This window comes from Salvelinus fontinalis, chromosome 39 (assembly GCF_029448725.1).
Source record: "Salvelinus fontinalis isolate EN_2023a chromosome 39, ASM2944872v1, whole genome shotgun sequence".
NCBI classification, from domain to species: Eukaryota; Metazoa; Chordata; class Actinopteri; order Salmoniformes; family Salmonidae; genus Salvelinus; species Salvelinus fontinalis.
In genome coordinates, this window is record NC_074703.1 from 18,215,549 (window position 1) to 18,234,556 (window position 19,008).

Here is a 19,008-nt window from a genome sequence, read left to right on the forward strand (position 1 = left end):
CTGCCTCTGGCTCTTTTAGAACATATTTTGTGTGTGTCAAGGAGCCTTATCTATGTCTTTTGATAGTACTTTGATTGATCCCTGGTAAATTAGTAGGAATAAATTCAGAGGTGTCATAGACATATTTTTTGAAACGTATAATTAGGCATAATAATTATGGCTCTGGATTGCAGGAAAATTATGTTTCAGGTGTTTGAAAAATGCTAAATTCAGCGAACCCCCCTCCATCCTCACATACTTTGTGCCTCCTCTACAATAATGGGTGCATGACGCCCCTGAATATATTTGTATGCTTTTGCTGCCCTAACCTGCTGCCCGTGTTATGATACTGATGATTTGTCGCCACAGATGGATTGTTTAAGTTCTAACGTTGTGACTAGATGGAGTTGGCCTACAGCTCCATCTAGTGGTCGCGTCGGGAAGCATTGAAGCTAAATCTTACCCTAAACCTTTTCCTAAGCATAATCTCATTCTCCTAACCTGCTACTTTAATTTACCTAACCTGCCACGTTAATGATCCTAACCAGCAACGTTTGTTATCCTAACTTGCTTTGTAAACTAACCATACCATCAGTATCACCACACTGGTCATTGCTGTTGGCATTCTTCCCTCTTCTTTCTCCAGCAGTGGGTGTGGTCTGAGAGCTCATTGGCTGTTCTGAAATCAATCCGAGGAGAGGACAGTCAGGGCCTACTACTATATATATCCAGAACTCTTAAAGACCAATCACACTACCATAGAAAATAAGCCATGATATTATAAAAAAGATACAATTCATATACTGGACCATCATGACAGGAGCATTTATAACTCAATCTGGTACAACTGATTCCAGATAAACCATGTGAGGGACATTTTATTTCCTGGATTCTGTCAGATCTCTGTCGTTGATCAAAATAAATGCATGCCTCTCATCATGGGGGATTATTGATATGCACATATTAATAATCAGAGTACATAATATGAATATCTGAGTACATACAACAGTACATTTTGCACATACAGTAACAGTCAAAAGTTTGGACACACCTACTCATTAAAGGGTTGTTCTTTATTTTTATTATGTTCTACATTGTAGAATAATAGTAGAATATGTATGTATGTATGTATGTATGTATGTATGTATGTATGTATGTATGTATGTATGTATGTATCTATCTATCTATCTATCTATCTATCTATCTATCTATCTATCTATCTGTCTGGTTTCTTGTTGATGAGGAAAGAAAATTATAAACTCTTCCTTCATTCCTTCACCGTATTTGTGCATGCTCAGTCTCAATACATAATTTCCTCCCTCCATCATAATTCTTTCTGTAAAAAAAGATTGACATCCACCATCTTGAAACCAGGTCCGTAAAAACACTTCACTGTGAGCCTATACGTGTACCTGCACCTCTCAGTGAATGTTTCTCTGACACAACCATAGCCCCACACTTCCTTTGTGCCTTGTCACTAAGGCAGAGAGCCTCGAGGCCAGAGCTGGCTAATTATACCCCAGCGGAGGTGACACACTAACAGGTGGCCGCTCTCCCAGGATCCCAGTCTCCCTAGAGACATGGACGGCCGTGCCACCACTGCAGCCAGCCAGCACTCAGTTCAGCTGTTATTTTCTTGCTCTTACAGTACCTCTGAAGACTAGTTTGCTGCATCTGATTTATAGGCACCCAACACTCGTCACCATGGAGAGGTTCAGATTAGATATACTGTATATGCTAGGAGTCACCTGGACACTGTGAAAGCAATGCATGCATCTCCCAGTGTGTTTACATCCATCAGCGGGAGCTGCCATTTTGTCAACACAGCAGCACACACAACAGTGAGCCCCTGAGAAGAAAACATGAGGAGTGAGGCGTTCTGTGACAATTTTTTTATTGTGATAGGCAGCAGAGCTGGCTGGCTCCAGGGCCAACTGTATACAGGGGTGGAGGGCTGGTGGGGTGGACAGTGTGAGTGTGTGTGTGGTGGGGGGGGTAAATGCTATGGAGATGAAAGTGGTTAGCATGAAAGTGGTTAGCATCCATCTGGAAGTGTGTGTGTGTGTGTGTGTGTGTGTGTTTGTGCGTGCGTGCGTGCGTGCGCGCGCAGACATGGTCACACCTGTTCTTAGGCTTCGATAGGCTGGATGCCTCTATTACCCTGGGGGGACTAACTCTAACATGACCGGAGACTGGAGCATAACTACTCATCACTAAGAGCTATTCTCTGCTGTTCAGACCTTCAAGCTCTCAAAAGGTCTAGACAATATTGTTGTTCACCATGGAAAACACATATTGGTAATCCTAGAGAGGTTTAGTGAAGAGAAAGTGCTAAGTCATTCAGTGAAACAAGCACAGCTATTGAGTCTAGACAAAAGTGAGGTGAGGTCAGAGAATGCATTCAATAGCCTGATGGAATTCGTACCCTCCGAGGAACACTCCTTCTTCTTTGTATCTCGGACTGAATAACCCACAGATAGATAAAGAGCGTATATATTGTAAGATTCCACACAGCCTCAAGAGAATAGTGTCTGTGGACTGACTGACCTACAGTCTGCATGCATATGACGTGGGAATGAATATGACAATTCATTCATTAATAAACACCAACCTGTGAGTTTCAGCAGGTCCTTGGGGTCGGAGCACACGTTCATCTTGTGGAGGTCGTTCAGTGATTCTGCCGAGTACAGTTTCCTCTCCTCGTCGAAGCAGTCCAGGTCTAGACATATCTCTGTCATCGTCTCTGATGTTAGGGCCATCTTGAAGACAGGAAAGTCTCTCTCAATGGAGTGTTATCACAAACTTAACCAGAGAGCGCCAATTCCATGCCTTAAAAATGAACCCCTTCCATAAGCCAGATACTTTCAAAACAAATGGACTTCAAAATGAGTTGAATCCAAAAATAGTCCAAATTAAGAGGCTAACAGTCTGTTTTTTTAAGTGAGTCTAAAAGCCTAGCTTTGGTAATGGGTGACCCAGTGGCCCCTGAGAAATGGGGCCAGGGTATGGACCCCTGGGGAGGTATGTGGGGCATGACCCTCAGCAGGTCCACCCAGTCAGGGCCATGGAGGGAGGAATGACACTGTCTGGCACTGCCATCCCCTATATCCCTCCGTCCCCCCTGATTCGTCTGACTGACAGACAGACAGCTGTGCCCTTGTCTTTTCCCCTGGGTCCCTGATAAATGACAGCTCGGAGGGTTTTAGAGAATGCTATTTGCCATACCAGAAGGGTCTCACATATCGGAATTCACCCATTAAAGGGTCAGTCCATGTCCATTAGCACGCAGCCTTCACCCCTATTAACACTGATACTGTAGGTCTATCGGTCTCTGGTTCCAAGTGCCTTATAAAGTGACACGTACAGTAGTCTGGTCCAAGATCTGTATGTGATTTATTCAATTCCTCTGAGTATCATTGTTATACATACATTATATATCATGATAACAATAGACTGCAGAGTGAGTTCTCCAGAGCACACAGTAGTGATTTGGGGCCAGGCTAGTGTAGCAGTGTGATGCTGTTCCTCTAGATTATGCACCAAGTTGCACACAAGGACCAGTTCGAATAGGCCAGGTCAAGAGGGGATGTTAATCATTTGATAATAATAATATTTCAGTGTGTTGTTTTTTTAAATTACAGCTGCATAGCTAATGTTATTTTTTTGGTGTACAAACACTTTTTCCTATCTATATTGTACATACACATGATTGTAAAGGTTTTGTATATTTTGGTTTGGTCCATCGCAGGTTACCATTGTACCCCCTTATTTTTCCCTTTTGCCCGACCTTCGGCTAGCGAGTTATGTTGTCCTTGGCTCCGCAATTGTTCAATATAAAACCGTGGTAATGTTACACAATGTGCTGTTATGCAACCATTAGTTTTGTTACAGTGTGGACAATATAAAGATTTATGTTAACAAGTTTCACCGAACTTGCTAACTAGGGTACCTATTGTAACTTGTGAGTACTTGGGACAGTGTTTGAGTGAGTTTCCATGTGCTCGCGCAGGTGCCTGAGAGCTGTGACTGCGCCAAGGGTTAACATAATGTGTGTTGTCTCTTCGTGTGCAGGTATGTCTTTTATTTTGTCCGAATTATGTTGTATGTCATTTTACTTGTATTGTGTGGTGTGCTGTTGTGCACGAAGCACCTGTTATTTATTTTTGGCGCTCTCTTTTGCCTGACCTTCGGCTAGCGAGGTGCCTGAGAGCTGTGACTGCACCAAGGGCTAAAATATTGTGTTGTCTCTTCGTGTGCAGGACAAATAAAAAAAATCCAACCGGCAGACCAGTTGTGGCAGTGTCCCACTTAAATCACACAACGCAGAACGAACCACGCTACACTAGCAAGTACTGTCGTCTAAACAAAATCAACAGAAAGTGTTGATCATTAGCTAAGCTGATTTGACAACAAAGATACTTTGTTCCCCCACCTTTAAGAATCACTGGCTGAGATTGCTAATTTACATACTGTTAGTCCTAATTGTAAAACTATCAGTTATCTATTGCCTGGCCTTACTCTACAGTTTTCTGTCAGCAAGTTATTGTTTTTCTATCACTGTACTTACCAGTTTGCAGGAGAAAAACAAAGCCCGAAAGATACAGGATTTCCAAGCTGGATCACAATAAACTTGTGTGGTTGTTAACCCAGGCGGATACAGTGTTATTATCACAGCATTGTGTGTGTGTCGTCGGTGTGTCCTCCTTTGCATGAGGATCCATTTATCCTGACTAAATTTGTCTCGGGAGACAGAGCAGAGGATCAAGTTTCCGAATAGGCCTACTACCCGCCAGAACTTTAGATGGAGACCATTCTGTTGCCAATGTAAGTGGAAACCCTAGGCATGAAAGACGCATCTGAATATTTGTTCCTAACTTGGTGTACCGTTTTCATAGCCTAAAGTTCAAGGCTTTGGTAGACTAAAGGGATATAGTTTACCAAGTCTATGGACAAGGTATGACAGTCAATGGTACACTATATATACAAGGTATGTGGATACCCCTTCAAATGAGTGGATTCAGCTATTTCAGCCACACATCTTCATAGACAAACATTGGCAAATGGAATGAATGGCCTTACTGAAGAGCTCAGTGACTTTCAACGCGGCACCGTCATAGGATGCCACCTTTCCAACAAGTCAGGTCGTCAAATGTCTGCCTTGCTTAGAGCTGCCCCGGTCAACAGAGCTGTTATTGTGAAGTGGAAAAGTCTAGGAGCAACAACGGCCCGAAGTAGTAGGCCACACAAGCTCACAGAACGGGACTGCCGAGTACTGAAGCGCCTACCGCTTAAAAATCACTCACTACCGAGTTCCAAACTGTCTCTGGAAGCATCGTCAGCACAAGAACTGTTCGTCGGGGAGCTTCATGAAATGGGTTTCCATTGCCGAGCAGCCGCACACAAGCCTAAAATCACCATGCGCAATGACAATCGTCGGCTGGAGTGGTGTAAAGCTCACTGACATTGGACTCTGGAGAAGTGGAAAAATGTTCTCTGGAGTGATGAATCATGCTTCACCATCTGGCAGTGCGACGGATTCATCTGGGTTTGGCGGATGCCAGGAGAACGCTACCTGCCCAAATGCAAAATAGTACCAACTGTAAAGTTTGGTGGAGGAGGATTAATAGTCTGGGGCTGTTTTTTATGGTTCAGGCTAGGCCCGTTAGTTCCAGTGAAGGGAAATCTTAACGCTACAGCACACAATGACATTCTAGACGATTCTGCGCTTCCAACTTTGTGGCAACAGTTTGGGGAAGGCCATTTCCTGTTTCAGCATGACAATGCCCCCATACACAAAGCGAGGTCCATACAGAAATGGTTTGTCGAGATCGGTGTGGAAGAACTTGATTGGCCTGCACAAAGCTCTGACTTCAACCCCATCGAACATTGGAATGAATTGGTTCGCCGACTGCGAGCCAGGCCTAATCGCCCAACATCAGTGCCTGACCTCACTAATGCTCAGGGCTGAAAGGAAGCAAGTCCCCACAGCAATGTTCCAACATCTAGCGGAAAGCCTTCCCAGAAGAGTGGAGGCTTTTATAGCAGCAAAGGGAGACCAACTCCATATTAAATCCCATGATTTTGGAATGAGATGTTCGACGAGCAGGTGTTCACAATTTTGGTCATGTAGTGTAACAACTGTATCCTATCTATGTTAGCATGTTCACATTTCACATCCAAATCATCTATAAATAACTTGACTCACACAGATTTTTATTCTTAGGGTTGATTTGGACATGAAGCACAAAAATGCTTATATGGAAATGCTTATATAGGTACCGTTCACTTGCATTGGTGCAATATGTAATTTTGCAATTTGGTTGAACTACCCATTAAAGCTAGCATCCTTTGTTGCTACATCCAGTTAATAGCCACTGATTCCTGAAAAATAAAAAACTTAAACACCCGATGAGCTTAGTTCAAATGTCATACTGCATCAGAACCCAAAATATAAGCTTGTTTTACTCCATTTGTAAACAATGTAAAACACTGTATAGCCTCAAAACATGGTTAAAACTATACGTTTGCTATCATTGGTCAGTCACTGCATCCACACCGCTGTCTGAATTTGAGAGTGGTTACATTCCCGGTAACACTTTATTTGGATAGTCTTGTCTCGATGCTCTACAGACGAGCAGTAACAGTTCAACTATCTAACCCAAATGATGGGCTATCCAAATAAAGCGTGGCCCATTTCTCCAGGCCCATCCCCAGCTTTGTACCAAAACAGGCAGGTGATCACTTATAGCTTTAAGGTGTCTAGAAATATTTTATATATATAAAATCGACAGGTGTTGGCAGTGTTTGGGGTCCAAACTCCAGAGAAGCAGGAGCTCGTGGATATTTGACTAGTTACTTAATCATGCGTCGCTGCTGTGCTGCGTTAGTGTTCTATTAAGTCATACTTGTGGGAAGAACATCAAGTACCGTAATGCTGCATATCTTCCCCACTCAGTTTACACAAGGACTAGCGCGTATCTCTGGAGGACCCATTTTACAGCCGTATGTACAAACAGCAACGTTCTCTGAAAAACATGTTCAGCTGTGTCAACGTGACCGTTTCATAGGCAACTAACTGTAAAGCAGTTCCTCAAATGTGCACTCAGCTGCCAGGAACAGCTGAGAGAATCAATTAAATTAGCCAGAAGTCCATTTGGTTGTCTCCTAATTGGTCTCGGCGCTTCTACTCATTTTGTGTCAGAGAAACCCATTACGACACCTCAGCTTAACATGTGTCTTATCCTCTAACTGGTGTGCTTTAGGACTAGTCATAACAATGATTGACTGGGTGAAATGCACTGAAGATCAAGAAACACACATTGAGACTTGTTCAGTTAGTATTTAATTTTGGGTTTCTCACATCCAATAGACATACTAAACTACACCGAGTGTATAAAACATTAACACCCCCCTCTCTACATGACAGACTGACCAGGTGAAAGCTATGAGCCCTTAATCATGTCACTTCTTAGAGCCTCTTCCATCAGTGTAGAAGAAGGGGACGAGGTGGGTTAAAGAATCACTTTTAAGCCTTGAGACGTGGATTGTGTTATGTGTGCTATTCAGAAGATGAACTGGCAAGAGATTTAATTGCCTTTGAACAGGGTATTGCAGTACGTGCCAGGCGCACCGGTTTATGTCAACACAGGGTTTACACACCATTTCCCCCATGTGTATCAGGAATAGTCCACCACCCAAAGGACATCCAGCCAACGTGACAGTGGTAAACATTGGAGTCAACATGAGCCAGCATCCATGTGGAACACTTGTAGTCCATGCCAACAAATTGAGGCTGTTCTGAGGGTGACTAAATACTAAGGTATCCTAATGTTTGGTGTAATCTGTGTATAACAAAATACCAGACAATAAACTAGGGTTCAAGGGGAAGTCCATAGGAAACGTTAACCAATTAGTGCATTTTTAAATATTAGAACTCAATGTTAAATGGTAAACAAACATTAAAACAGAGCAACAAAGTCTACATCTCACTTTATTCCCTACATAGACACCGGCAAGCCTATGGGGAATAGAGCATCATTTGAGACAGACATGATTATTCATATTTACAAATTCCAAACACTTGACAACTGGATAAATTAAGGATAGTAAGTGATTTTCAAGAAGGGAAAATTTATGGTAAATAAAGGAGCAGGTTGGACCCATCAAATCACATCAAAACTCCCCGACGTCAACCCTCTTGTCTCTGAACTTGTTCCTGGCCTTTGTCCGAGCCTTGAATGCAGCCGCGTTGTAGAGATGCTGGAAAAGAAAACCGCAATGTTAAAACACAAGAGACGGGTTCTTTTGTTGCGTTGGTATATCCATTTGAAAAAAAAAAAAAAAAAAAAGGGCAAATAATTAACCATATTAGACCAATCAACATGATCTGCACTTCTAGCCCCTTTTAATTAAACAGTGTACGTGTCAGCTACTGACTGCCGGGTTGTACCATTGGATTCATCAATTTATTCTGCATCCGTTGGTCTGTGTGATTAACGGAGGGGTGGGGGTGAGCTAGAGCGGTGTTTGTGAGACATGGGCAGATCCCAAAATGGCTGGGTCTCTTTACAAAAACCTCTGTAGAGGCCAAATGGTTTGAGCTACAAAATTGGCATTTGTGAAAAACTCATGAACGCAATACTATGTCAACTTGTTTTGTGATGCACTTGTAGACCTGGTTGTCCTGAAAATAAAGTGGTAAAACACTTCATTGTGAGGCTAAATATAAGGGTTGAACATTAAAGTCAGATAAGACGATTTGTGCTGGTGTCTCGAGACTGATCGGGTTAATTAAAAGAAAATACACTTGACCTTTTCAAAACATTAGTAGAGTTAAATTAGCCATCAAAGGAAGAAAAGAACGCAGTCGAGTAAGGATACTTACCCGTTCGAAGCGGGAGATTTTCATGGACTTCAGTGTGGCCGCGTCAACCAGCATGGGTGGTCCCAGCTCAAACACGTCACGAATAAACTCATTGGCCTGTAGGTGGTAGTTCATGCCAGAGCCCACAAACTCCCTGAACGCGTCGTAAGTCCTCTTCCTCACCCAGCTGTCGATGGTCATACGCTCGGCGCTGAAGCGGATCGTCTCAGTCTGAAAGTCTCTCTCCTAACACACACACACACACGTCAGCCGAGGCAAGGCTACACTGTCCTGGATTCTCACAATTCAACAAAATGGGTAAACGTTATTGATAACGAGAAGGGTAGATTAGGTTGCCAATGGCAACCAGCTGCCGACACAGGCACACAGAATTCCCACCATGAATCAGCAGTGAGTCAGCACATGAAATTCAAATTCTATTCCCCAGACAGCGCTCATCTACTATTGTATAATCTGCCCACTCACCGCCACAGCCTTGAGCACGTCCCTGAACACAGACCTCTGCTTCCTCTTGTCAGTCTTGGCACGGTGCTTGTTGCAGTCGGTGGCCAGAGAGTTGAGCTTGTCACACAGGGGCTCCCAGTCGTCATACTCAAACTCCTGAGAGCGTCACAACAGAGCGTGGGTCAGTCATCAAGTGTTTCCAGATTAACACGCTATGCTGGCACTGCATTTCAGTAAAATTCCATTTTAACTCAGGACAGGATGGGGATGTGCACAGCTATACAAATATCCAAAACAGACGTTAGTATTCAAAAACTTGAGTATTCATTTGAGCAAAAACTACTTGTAGGTATATTTTAACTGAAAAGGCGTTATCTACATTAAAATATCCATGTGACATTGTAACATACAAGGATACCATGACAACAAATTATACAACACATTTAAACAGTTTACAAAGTGCCCCCATTTAAAAAAATACTGTAGCCTTCACATGTAGCTTGTTGGCCAATCAAAGCAGCTCAATGTTTAGCATATGTAGAGAGTTCACTAATGCAAGATGGAATAAAGTTAGATTCATAAAAGTGACCAAAATGAGAAGGAGTAGGCTACAACGAGCAACTAACAGGTAGGTCATTTCATCCGAATGGGTGTTGGGGAGAAATTGCAAAATGTTGTCTCAATTAACCTAGCTAGCTATTCAAGGCTACTCCAGCCAAAACCGGCTGAGGGAAGTCTATATGGGGATAAATAACATTGTGGCTGCTACAAGTTAGGGACACTACAGCCAAGACTAGCTATCTCTGCCGCCGTCTGCTCGCTCCTATCTAACCAGCACTGCCACAGCAGTGCTCAGGACAAAAATACCCACACAATTTTATATACAGACCACCAGTCAATAGTTTGGACACCTACTCATTCAAGGACTTTTCTTTATTTGTACTATTTTTAACATTGTAGAATAAGAGTGAAGACAAACTATGAAATGACATATGGAATCATGTAGTAAAACAAAAAAAGTGTTAAATCTAAATACATTTCTTCAAAGTAACCACCCTGACTTGATGACAGCTTTGCGCACACTTGGCATTCTCTCAACCAGCTTCATGGAAGTAGTCAGCTGGAATGCATTTCAATTAACAGGTGTGCCTTGTTCAAAGTTAATTTGTGGAATTTCTTTCCTTAATGCATTTGAGCCAATCAGTTGTGTTGTGACAAGGTAGGGTTGGTATACAGAAGATGGCCCTATTTGGTAAAAGACCAAGGCCATACTATGGCAAGAACAGCTCAAATAAGCAAAGAGAAACGACAGACATGGTCAATAATGTGGAAAATGTGAAACTTTCTTCAAGTGCAGTCGTATAAACCAGCAAGCGCTATGAAACTGGCTCTCATGAGGACCGCCACAGGAAAGAAAGACCCAGAGTTACCTCTGCAGCAAAGGATAAGTTCATTAGTTACCAGCCTCAGATTTCAGCGCAAATAAATGCATCAGAGTTCAAATACCAGACACATCAACTGTTCAGAGGAGACTGCATAAATGAGGCCTTCATGGTCAAATTTCTGCAAAGAAACCACTACTAAAGGACACCAATAAGCGAACAATTGCTTGGGTCAAGAAACACGAGCAATGGACATTAGACTGGTGGAAATCGGTCCTTTGGTCTGATGAGTCCAAATTTGAGATTTTGGTTCCAACTGCCGTGTCTTTGAGACAGAGTAGGTTAACGGATAATCTCCACTTGTGTGGTTCCCAAGAGAAGAATGGAGGTGTGATGTTGCTTTTCTGGTGACACCGTCTGCTTTATTTAAAATTCAAGGCACACATAACCAGCATGGCTACCACATTCTGCAGCAATACACCATCCCATCTGCTTTGCACTTAGTGGGACAATCATTTGTTTTTCAACAGGACAATGACCCAACACCAGGCTGTAGTAAAAATAAAAAAGCCTTAAATGAGCAGGTGGGTCCAAACTTTTGACTGGTACTGAACATTTAGAATGTCCGGATATCCAACATATTCATGATACTCGTCAAATAGTGAAATCCCCCCCCATTTCCTAGTACAATGGGATTGAATATCCAATGAAAGATTTGAACAGAACTTTCTAAACGAAATCAAAGAACCTCCTGAATTTAAATGGAACTGAGCCACACAGACCAAAGAACAGACGAGCACTTACTGGGTCCATGTCCCTAGCCAGCTCAAACAGCAGAGCGATGGTCTCTCCCGCTGCTATCCTCATGTTGACGTCATCATTCTCCAACAACCGGGGTAGTTTGGGCAGGTGCCTGAAAGAAACATTTCAGTCAAAAACAAGTTGACTTTCAATTTAAGGCTTCCCACCGCCATGACATTTCCTTCATCTACACTGGTAAGACAACTGGACATCAGGAACACACATCCACTACATTAGGTCTTTGGATGCTTCTGATCCAAAGACCTGTAGGCTGAAAGTTGTGTCCCAGAGAGACTTAGAGGTTCGAGTTCAGGACATACTTGTGTGTGACTGCTTTGACCTGGCTGCATGTGCAGATTGTGAGCAGCAGGGCCCAGGAGAGGAGGGCATTGGTGTGGAGCAGGGTGGTCTGGGGGTTGAGAGAGGGGCGACTCCCATCCTCCTTCACATAGGAACGCATGAACAAACTCTCAAAGCTCTCCATGGTGGCATACACATCCTGTAGACGCAGAGAGAAAGGGGTTCATCATTTTTGTTTAACCAGGGTGTGAGATTGGACTACGCAGTCATTTTGAGAGACGTCTTGGTTTCTGTACCTTGTTTAAAATGCTGAACAGAATAAATGAGACAGAATGTATTTTGTGCTGCTGAAGAATTTGGCAAAGTAGTTCCACATACAATCAAGCACAGAGAGTCACATTGGAACATCAAACATAGCCACATACCAGGATGTCATCTTCCGCCACCAGCGTGCACAGGCCCAAACTTGTTGCGCACTATAAAAGAAACAAAGGCATTCAGTACAACAATAAAGGCCACTTATAAACTCAGCAAAAAAAGAAACGTCTCTTCAGGACACTGTCTTTGAAAGAATTTGTAACCATCCAAATAACTTCACAGATCTTCATTGTCAAGGGTCTAAACACCATTTCCCATGCTTGTTCAATGAACCATAAACAATGAACATGCACCCGTGGAACGATCGTTAAGACACTAACAGCTTACAGACTGTGGGCAATTAAGGTCACAGTTATGAAAACTTAGGACACTAGAGGCCTTTTTACTGACTCTGAAAAACACCAAAAGAAAGATGCCCAGGGTCCCTGCTTATCTGCTTGAATGTTCCCTAGGCATGCTGCATGGAGGCATGAGGACTACAGCTGTGGCAAGGGCAATAAATTGCAAAGTCCATACTGTGAGACAGGACGGACAGCTGATCGTCCTTGCAGTGGCAGACCACATGTAACGCCTACACAGGATCGGTACATCCAAACGTCACACCTGCGGGACAGGTACAGGATGGCAACAACTGCCTGAGTTCCAACTCCATCTGTGCTCAGACTGTCCATAATAGGCTTAGAGAGGCTGGACTGAGGGCTTGTAGGCCTGTTGTAAGGCAAGTCCTCACCAGACATCACCGGCAACAATGTCGCCTATGGGCACAAACCCACCGTCGCTGGACCAGACAGGACCGGCACAAAGTGCTCTTCACTGACGAGTCGTGGTTTTGTCTCACCAGGTGTGATGGTCGGATTCATCTCACAGCAAGAACTGGAAAATCTGGTGCAGTCCATGAGGAGGAGCTGCACTGCAGTACTTAAGGCAGCCGGCGGCCACACCAGATACTGACTTACTTATGATTTTGACCCCCCCTCATTCAGGGACACATTATTAAATTTCCGTGAGTCACATGTCTGTGGAACTTGTTCAGTTTGTGTCTGTTGCTGAATCTTATGTTCATACAAATATTTAAACGTGTTAAGTTTGCTGAAAATAAACACAGTTGACAGTGAGAGGACGTTTCTTTTTTTGTTGTTGCTGAGTTTAGCAAACCAAACCTATTTTAATGACAGGGTCCAGGCAGATACTCACAGCTTGTCTGGCTTGGATGTTGGCTGCTCCATCCAGCAGAATGTTCTTGAAGATGGGTTTGAGGGTCTTGAACACCTCTTCGCTCTCAATGCCTGAGCCCAGCTGAATACACAGCAGACAGGCCAGGGAGGCTGCTGCACGCTGCTCCTGTCCTTTACCTGAGAGAGGGATTGGATTTATTAGGATCCCCATTAGCAACAGCTAGTCTTACAGAAGTCTGACAAATTACAGACAAGACTTTACATGCATTTAAAGTTAAAGTTTTTAACAACATTATCAGTTAAACATGCATGTCAGTATATACACACACAACAATTAGGCATTGTATTTGCTTTTTGAAACCAGGTTTGCTGTTCACTTGCACTATATAAGATGGAAGAATGTTCCATGCACCCATGGGTCTGGATAATACTGGACGTTTCCTTGAATTTGTTCTGTACCTGGGAACTGTGAAAAGACCCTGGGTGGCGTATCTGGTGGGGTAAGTGTGTGTTTAAGTTGACTCTGCAAATAATTGGGAATTTCCAACGCATGAATGTTTCTTATAGAAACAAGTGACGCGGTCAGTCTTTCCTCAACTCATAGCCAAGAGAGACTGGCATGCGGTGTCCCTGAACCGGGACAGTTGTTGCTCAATATGCGATAATGTGACTAGAATGACATTGTAAACGGCCAACTTTCCAGGACGTAGACATGTCTTATGGGCAGAAAGGTTAAATAATTGTTAAATCGAACTGCTGTGTCCAATTTACAGTAGCTATTACAGCAAAAATAATACCATGCTATTGTTTGAGGATAGTGCACAGCAACAAAACACGCCTCACGGCAACTGGTTTGATACATTCAGTATTCTTGCTCTGGTTTGTCATCCTGAGGGTCCCAGAGAAAAATGTAGCATAGTTTTGTTTGATAAAATACATTTTGGGTTCTACAGTTTGACCCCACAATAAAACTAGAGCCTCCAGGAATTGCTTTGGAGTGTGGTGTCAAAAAATAAGTTTTGACCATGACAGTTTACAATCTAAGGTAACACCAAGTAATTTTGTCATCTCAACTTGTTCAACAGCCACACCATTCATAACCAGATTCCGCTGAGGTCTAGAACTTAGGGAATGATTTGTACCAAATACAATGCTCAGTTTTAGAGATCTTCAGGACCAGATTATTAATGGCCACGTATTCCAAAACAGACTGCAACACATTAAGGTTTCAGTGACTTCATTAGCTGTGGTTGTTGATGTGGTTGAGTCAGCACACATGGACACGTGCTTTGTTTAATGCCAGGTCATTGGTAAAACGAGAAAAGAGTAGCGGGCCTAGCGAGCTGCCCTGCGGTTCACCACACTTTACATGTTTGACATTAGAGAAGCTTCCATTAAAGAAAACCCGCTGAGTTCAATTAGATAGAGCTGAATCCACAATACAGCAGAGGATGAAAAGCCATAACAAAATTCTCAACAGGTTATGGTCAATAATAAAGGCTGCACTGAAATCTAGCAGTACAGCTCCCACAATCTTCTTAATATGAATTTCTTTCAACCAATAAGTCAATTGTGTCAGTGCAGTACATGTCGAGTTCCCTTCTCTATATGTCTGTTAATTTGATTACAGAGAAGTAGCATTGTATTTGATTTTTAAAAACATTTGCTAAGCGCTGGCAGCCAGCCAATAGGTCTACTTTACCACTCTTGGGTAGCGGAATGACTAGCTTCCATCCAGACCTGAGGACAAGGACTTTACTCTAGGCTCAAATTAAAGATATGACATATAGGAGTACCTATAGTCAGCTACCAACCTCAGTAACTTTGAGGGGTTATAGTAACTACTGGACCAGAACTAAAGACTCAAACACTTAATACAACAATACAATGTGGGTCTGTATCGGTATTCGGTGAATATGAAGCATGAATTGATGAAAGAGTGAAAGCCTGTAGTAGTGGTAGTAGCTAACCTTTCTTGAGACAGCGCTCAATGCTGTCAGTGATGGTCATCCTCCTGTCTGAAATGAACTCGTACAGGATCCTAGTTGCCATGGCAGCCTTCAGCCCATCCAGGGCTCCCTGTCTGGTTTTGGCACTGTCAACGAGGTAGGAGAACAGTGAAGATTTAGGCCTAGTGTCTGCAGTAGCTTATGTAACAGCTACACATTCAATTATCAGCAGCAATCTGTGAATGGAAAGGGTGACGTCTTGTTGCATTGTGTTCATTGTATAGCATCTCAGGTTTCGTCGACCCAGTTCTAGGCCTCTGGTTCCATGTCATCTGAAAGTGATACAGCTAACAGAAATAGCAGGTAGATCAGTTTCCCACAGTGGTTTAGACTTGCCTCTTATCCACAATGCTGTCAATGAAAACCTTCAGCTTGTACTGTAAATCCTCCTGGGCTGTCTCCTCACCTGCCTCCCCTCCTACACATATGAAGATGAATACAATACACCCTGAGAAATACAGACTTGTACTAGGCTATTCCCTTTGTAGATTGTATTCTTTGAACCATTTAAGTTAAAAGCACAACATAAAAAGGGCTGCATGGCATTTATAACTTGACAGGTCAAAAGTTGATCCCTTAAAAAAAAAAAAAATTACTTGCCCTTTGTTACTTTATGCCTGGGACACGGGCAAGCATGTGTACATACAATCACATACCTTCCTCTGCCACACTCATGGCATCACTGAAGCTGCTGCAGTGGCTGAGGGTCTCGATGGAGGCATCCTCATCGCTGAAAGGCTGCACAGCTCCATGCTGCCCCCCTGAAACGATTACATGTCCAACCCCCCCCCCCAAAAAAAAAATCATACATTAAGTCATGGTACAATGTGTGCATTTTACTCCGGGGGTTTAACAAGTACACTTCCATGCAATCACAACGCAAAACTTTATATGCAATCTCTTGACAGAACAAAAGCCAGATCACTACTCTTATGGGATATGCACTTGTTATTCTCTCCCCCCAAAGTCAAGGGCCCCCCTAGTCTTCTGCTGAATGTGCAAACAGCACAGCTCCTTGGGTGGGTAGCTGGCCAGGCAGTGACATAAGTTGCACCAGCTGGTGCAACTTATTATGATAAGACTGTTCCCATCTGAGAGGGAGGGCAGTGTGTAAACGTGACCATGTTCACGTGGCAATCCATTGCTTCCTTTTCAGACCACAGCACCGAACAAACAATTCTGAAAGAGGCAGACACCACCCAAATAGTTAGTCGACTAACACGATCCCGCTTTATAGCATAGCATAGCTGGCGTAGCTAGCTTGCTGTAATGTGAATAACTAGTTATTTTGCTAGCTAGTCCAGGGACGGTTATATAACCATGGGGGGATTCGATTAATCTGTCCCGGTCAAGCATGTTGTACACCGGGTGAAAGTCGATAGCATTAATTTCAGAACCGGGCTGCCCCCCGTGTGTGAGCCAGGTGCCCCGTTCAAAGTCCAGGGCGAAGTTCAGTAATTAACGTCAAGGACGTGCAGTAATTGAGTAGGATTCGGTGTTCCCACATCCAAAAGTGGTCGCTTTTGATAACGTAATATCTGCCTTCCCAGGGAAAACTTGTTCAATGTAAACGTATTTTATGGAAAAACATGTTGAACGTTTCCGGACGATGCATTGCTTCCTTTTCAGACCACAGCACCGAACAAACAATTCTGAAAGAGGCAGACGCACCATACTGCCTTGTTCAAAGCATGAGATGGGCGCTTCCCATCATCGTTTTTGCCCGTTAACGTCACGGCAGTCAAGTCCGTTAAAAACAAATTCTTATTTTCAATGACGGCCAGGAACAGTGGGTTAATAATGGCCTTGTTCAGGGACAGAACGACATATTATTACCTTGTCAGCTCGGGGATTCGATCTTGCAACCTTTCGGTTACTTGTCCAACGCTCACTATGCTACCTGACGCCCTGCGGCTCAGCATAATCGAATCATCCCATTATTTGACCTGATCGACTGTCGATCTCACTCAAATGTTGTGGCGTCCTTCCAACTAAACTTCGTGTCCTCAAACAACCTATCCTTTTACAGGATGGGAGCCAAAGAGAACTCGCTAAAAATTAACAAATATGAGCAACACTGGTCAACTGACCTTAGTTGCTAGGTAACAAATTCGTTTCAAAAGTCAGTCTAAAAAATGATAATATTGTAATCGCGGTATCGGGGGTCGTTTATATAATCACACTACTCATACAATAATGTCGGCAAACAATATATGAAGTTGAAGTTAATTCAAATTGTTTTAAGAGAAAGCGAGAGTTCTTTGTCTGGAAGCTCTGATTTCAACGACAAACATGGGCAAAGATGCCACACTGTTTTGTAGTTCTGTTAGACATTACCCGTCGTTGACCTCAACACGCTGTAAGAATGTACAGAACTACAACTCCTACAACGCATAAAACTCAAACCACCAGAGTAGGCCAAAACAACCCGGTCTGTAGCGACTTACTCACCCCTGGAACTCCTCTTCTTGGACCTTGGCATTTCCGTGCAGATAAGTATGAAAATATGAGCAAAAATCAGCCGATACACGACCAGTTTTTATTAAACTGTCTCATAAATTGACAATCTTCCCGTGGCACGGTAGAGAAAAAGGAATTAAAAGCGATCCTGGAGAAAGACTGTTGGCGAAGACGATACATTTTCCCTCAAAAAAAAACTAGGGTTGAGTTAATGTGGCGAGGTTTTAAGTATTTATACGACCAACGTCACATGATCAAATATGGGTTTACCCCTGCACCACCGGCCAATCATGTTGTATAAGTGGATGACGCGATGTGATTGGCATCTCTTTGCTGACTGGGGTCATGTTTTCTGTAGTCATGTTCTTTGATAGCCACATGAGGGTGCTGCTACCCTGTCCACAAAATCCCTGCTGTATCGGTCGTTGCGCTTTCGATTTCTTTGGATGTCCAACTCTGATGTCACCCTATAGAAGTTGAAAATTGTTTAAGGTTAGGGTTACTAAGGTTAGGTAAGGGTTAGGGTTAAGTTTAGGGTAGGAATGTCCCAAGGATTCTGGATAGCACGAACCCTGATGTAAAAAGCACTATCCCTGGCCTAAAATCCTCAGTGGTGAGGTCTTCTCACTGGGTGGACAATGATGTACATAAAGCAGTGGAGGTTGCTGAGGGGAGGATGGCTCATAATAACATCTGGAACGGAGCCAATGGAATGGTATTTGATACCATTCCACTTATTAACACTCCAGGCAATAGCACGAGCCCATCCTCCACAATTAAGGTGCCACCAACTTCCTATGGTCATCTGCTCATAGATCTCAGGTTTCTTCACCAGCATGTCTTTGCCCATGCAGCTGGGGTCTCAATCCCCAGGAGGGTCTCTGGAGTGAGCATCTTCCTGTGGACTTTGGAGGGGCGCCAGTGCCTGATTTGCCAGTGGCCACGCGGGAGTCCAGCATGCTCTTCATCATCACATCAATTTCTGTAGTCAGGTCCTTTGTGCGGGTCTCTGGAGATGCCCTGGGTCCAATGCAGGCGGCTGTGACCTCGGAGCTCAAACCTGGAGGTCCAGCACCCTTCTTCTCCCCGTTCACGACAGTCCTCAAGAAGCCCAAACACCATCTTGTTGATGTTATCGGCAGGGCTCTCTAGGGGCAGGGCAGGGGAAGCCCAGACCAGCCTCTCTCTCCTCAATG

At 43.5% G+C, this 19,008-nt stretch overlaps 1 protein-coding gene and 1 long non-coding RNA gene across 2 annotated transcripts; both read right to left on the bottom strand.

Moving 5' to 3' along the window:
- Nucleotides 1–515: 515 nt before the first annotated feature.
- LOC129838317 (uncharacterized) lies at nt 516–4,666 on the bottom strand. The gene is made up of 3 exons (XR_008756845.1): nt 4,547–4,666; nt 2,591–2,738; nt 516–658 (listed from the first exon to the last, which is right to left on the bottom strand). It is a non-coding gene; the product is annotated as an uncharacterized LOC129838317 (long non-coding RNA).
- Nucleotides 4,667–7,303: 2,637 nt separating this feature from the next.
- LOC129838908 (interferon-related developmental regulator 1-like) lies at nt 7,304–18,024 on the bottom strand. Its single transcript, XM_055906174.1, has 11 exons — nt 17,804–18,024; nt 16,009–16,113; nt 15,689–15,770; nt 15,314–15,438; nt 13,363–13,520; nt 12,216–12,266; nt 11,811–11,989; nt 11,494–11,602; nt 9,329–9,463; nt 8,864–9,088; nt 7,304–8,238 (listed from the first exon to the last, which is right to left on the bottom strand). The coding sequence occupies exons 1-11, from the start codon at nt 17,832–17,834 to the stop codon at nt 8,152–8,154; spliced, it is 1,287 nt and encodes a 428-aa protein (XP_055762149.1). The 5' UTR covers nt 17,835–18,024; the 3' UTR covers nt 7,304–8,151.
- Nucleotides 18,025–19,008: the final 984 nt, after the last annotated feature.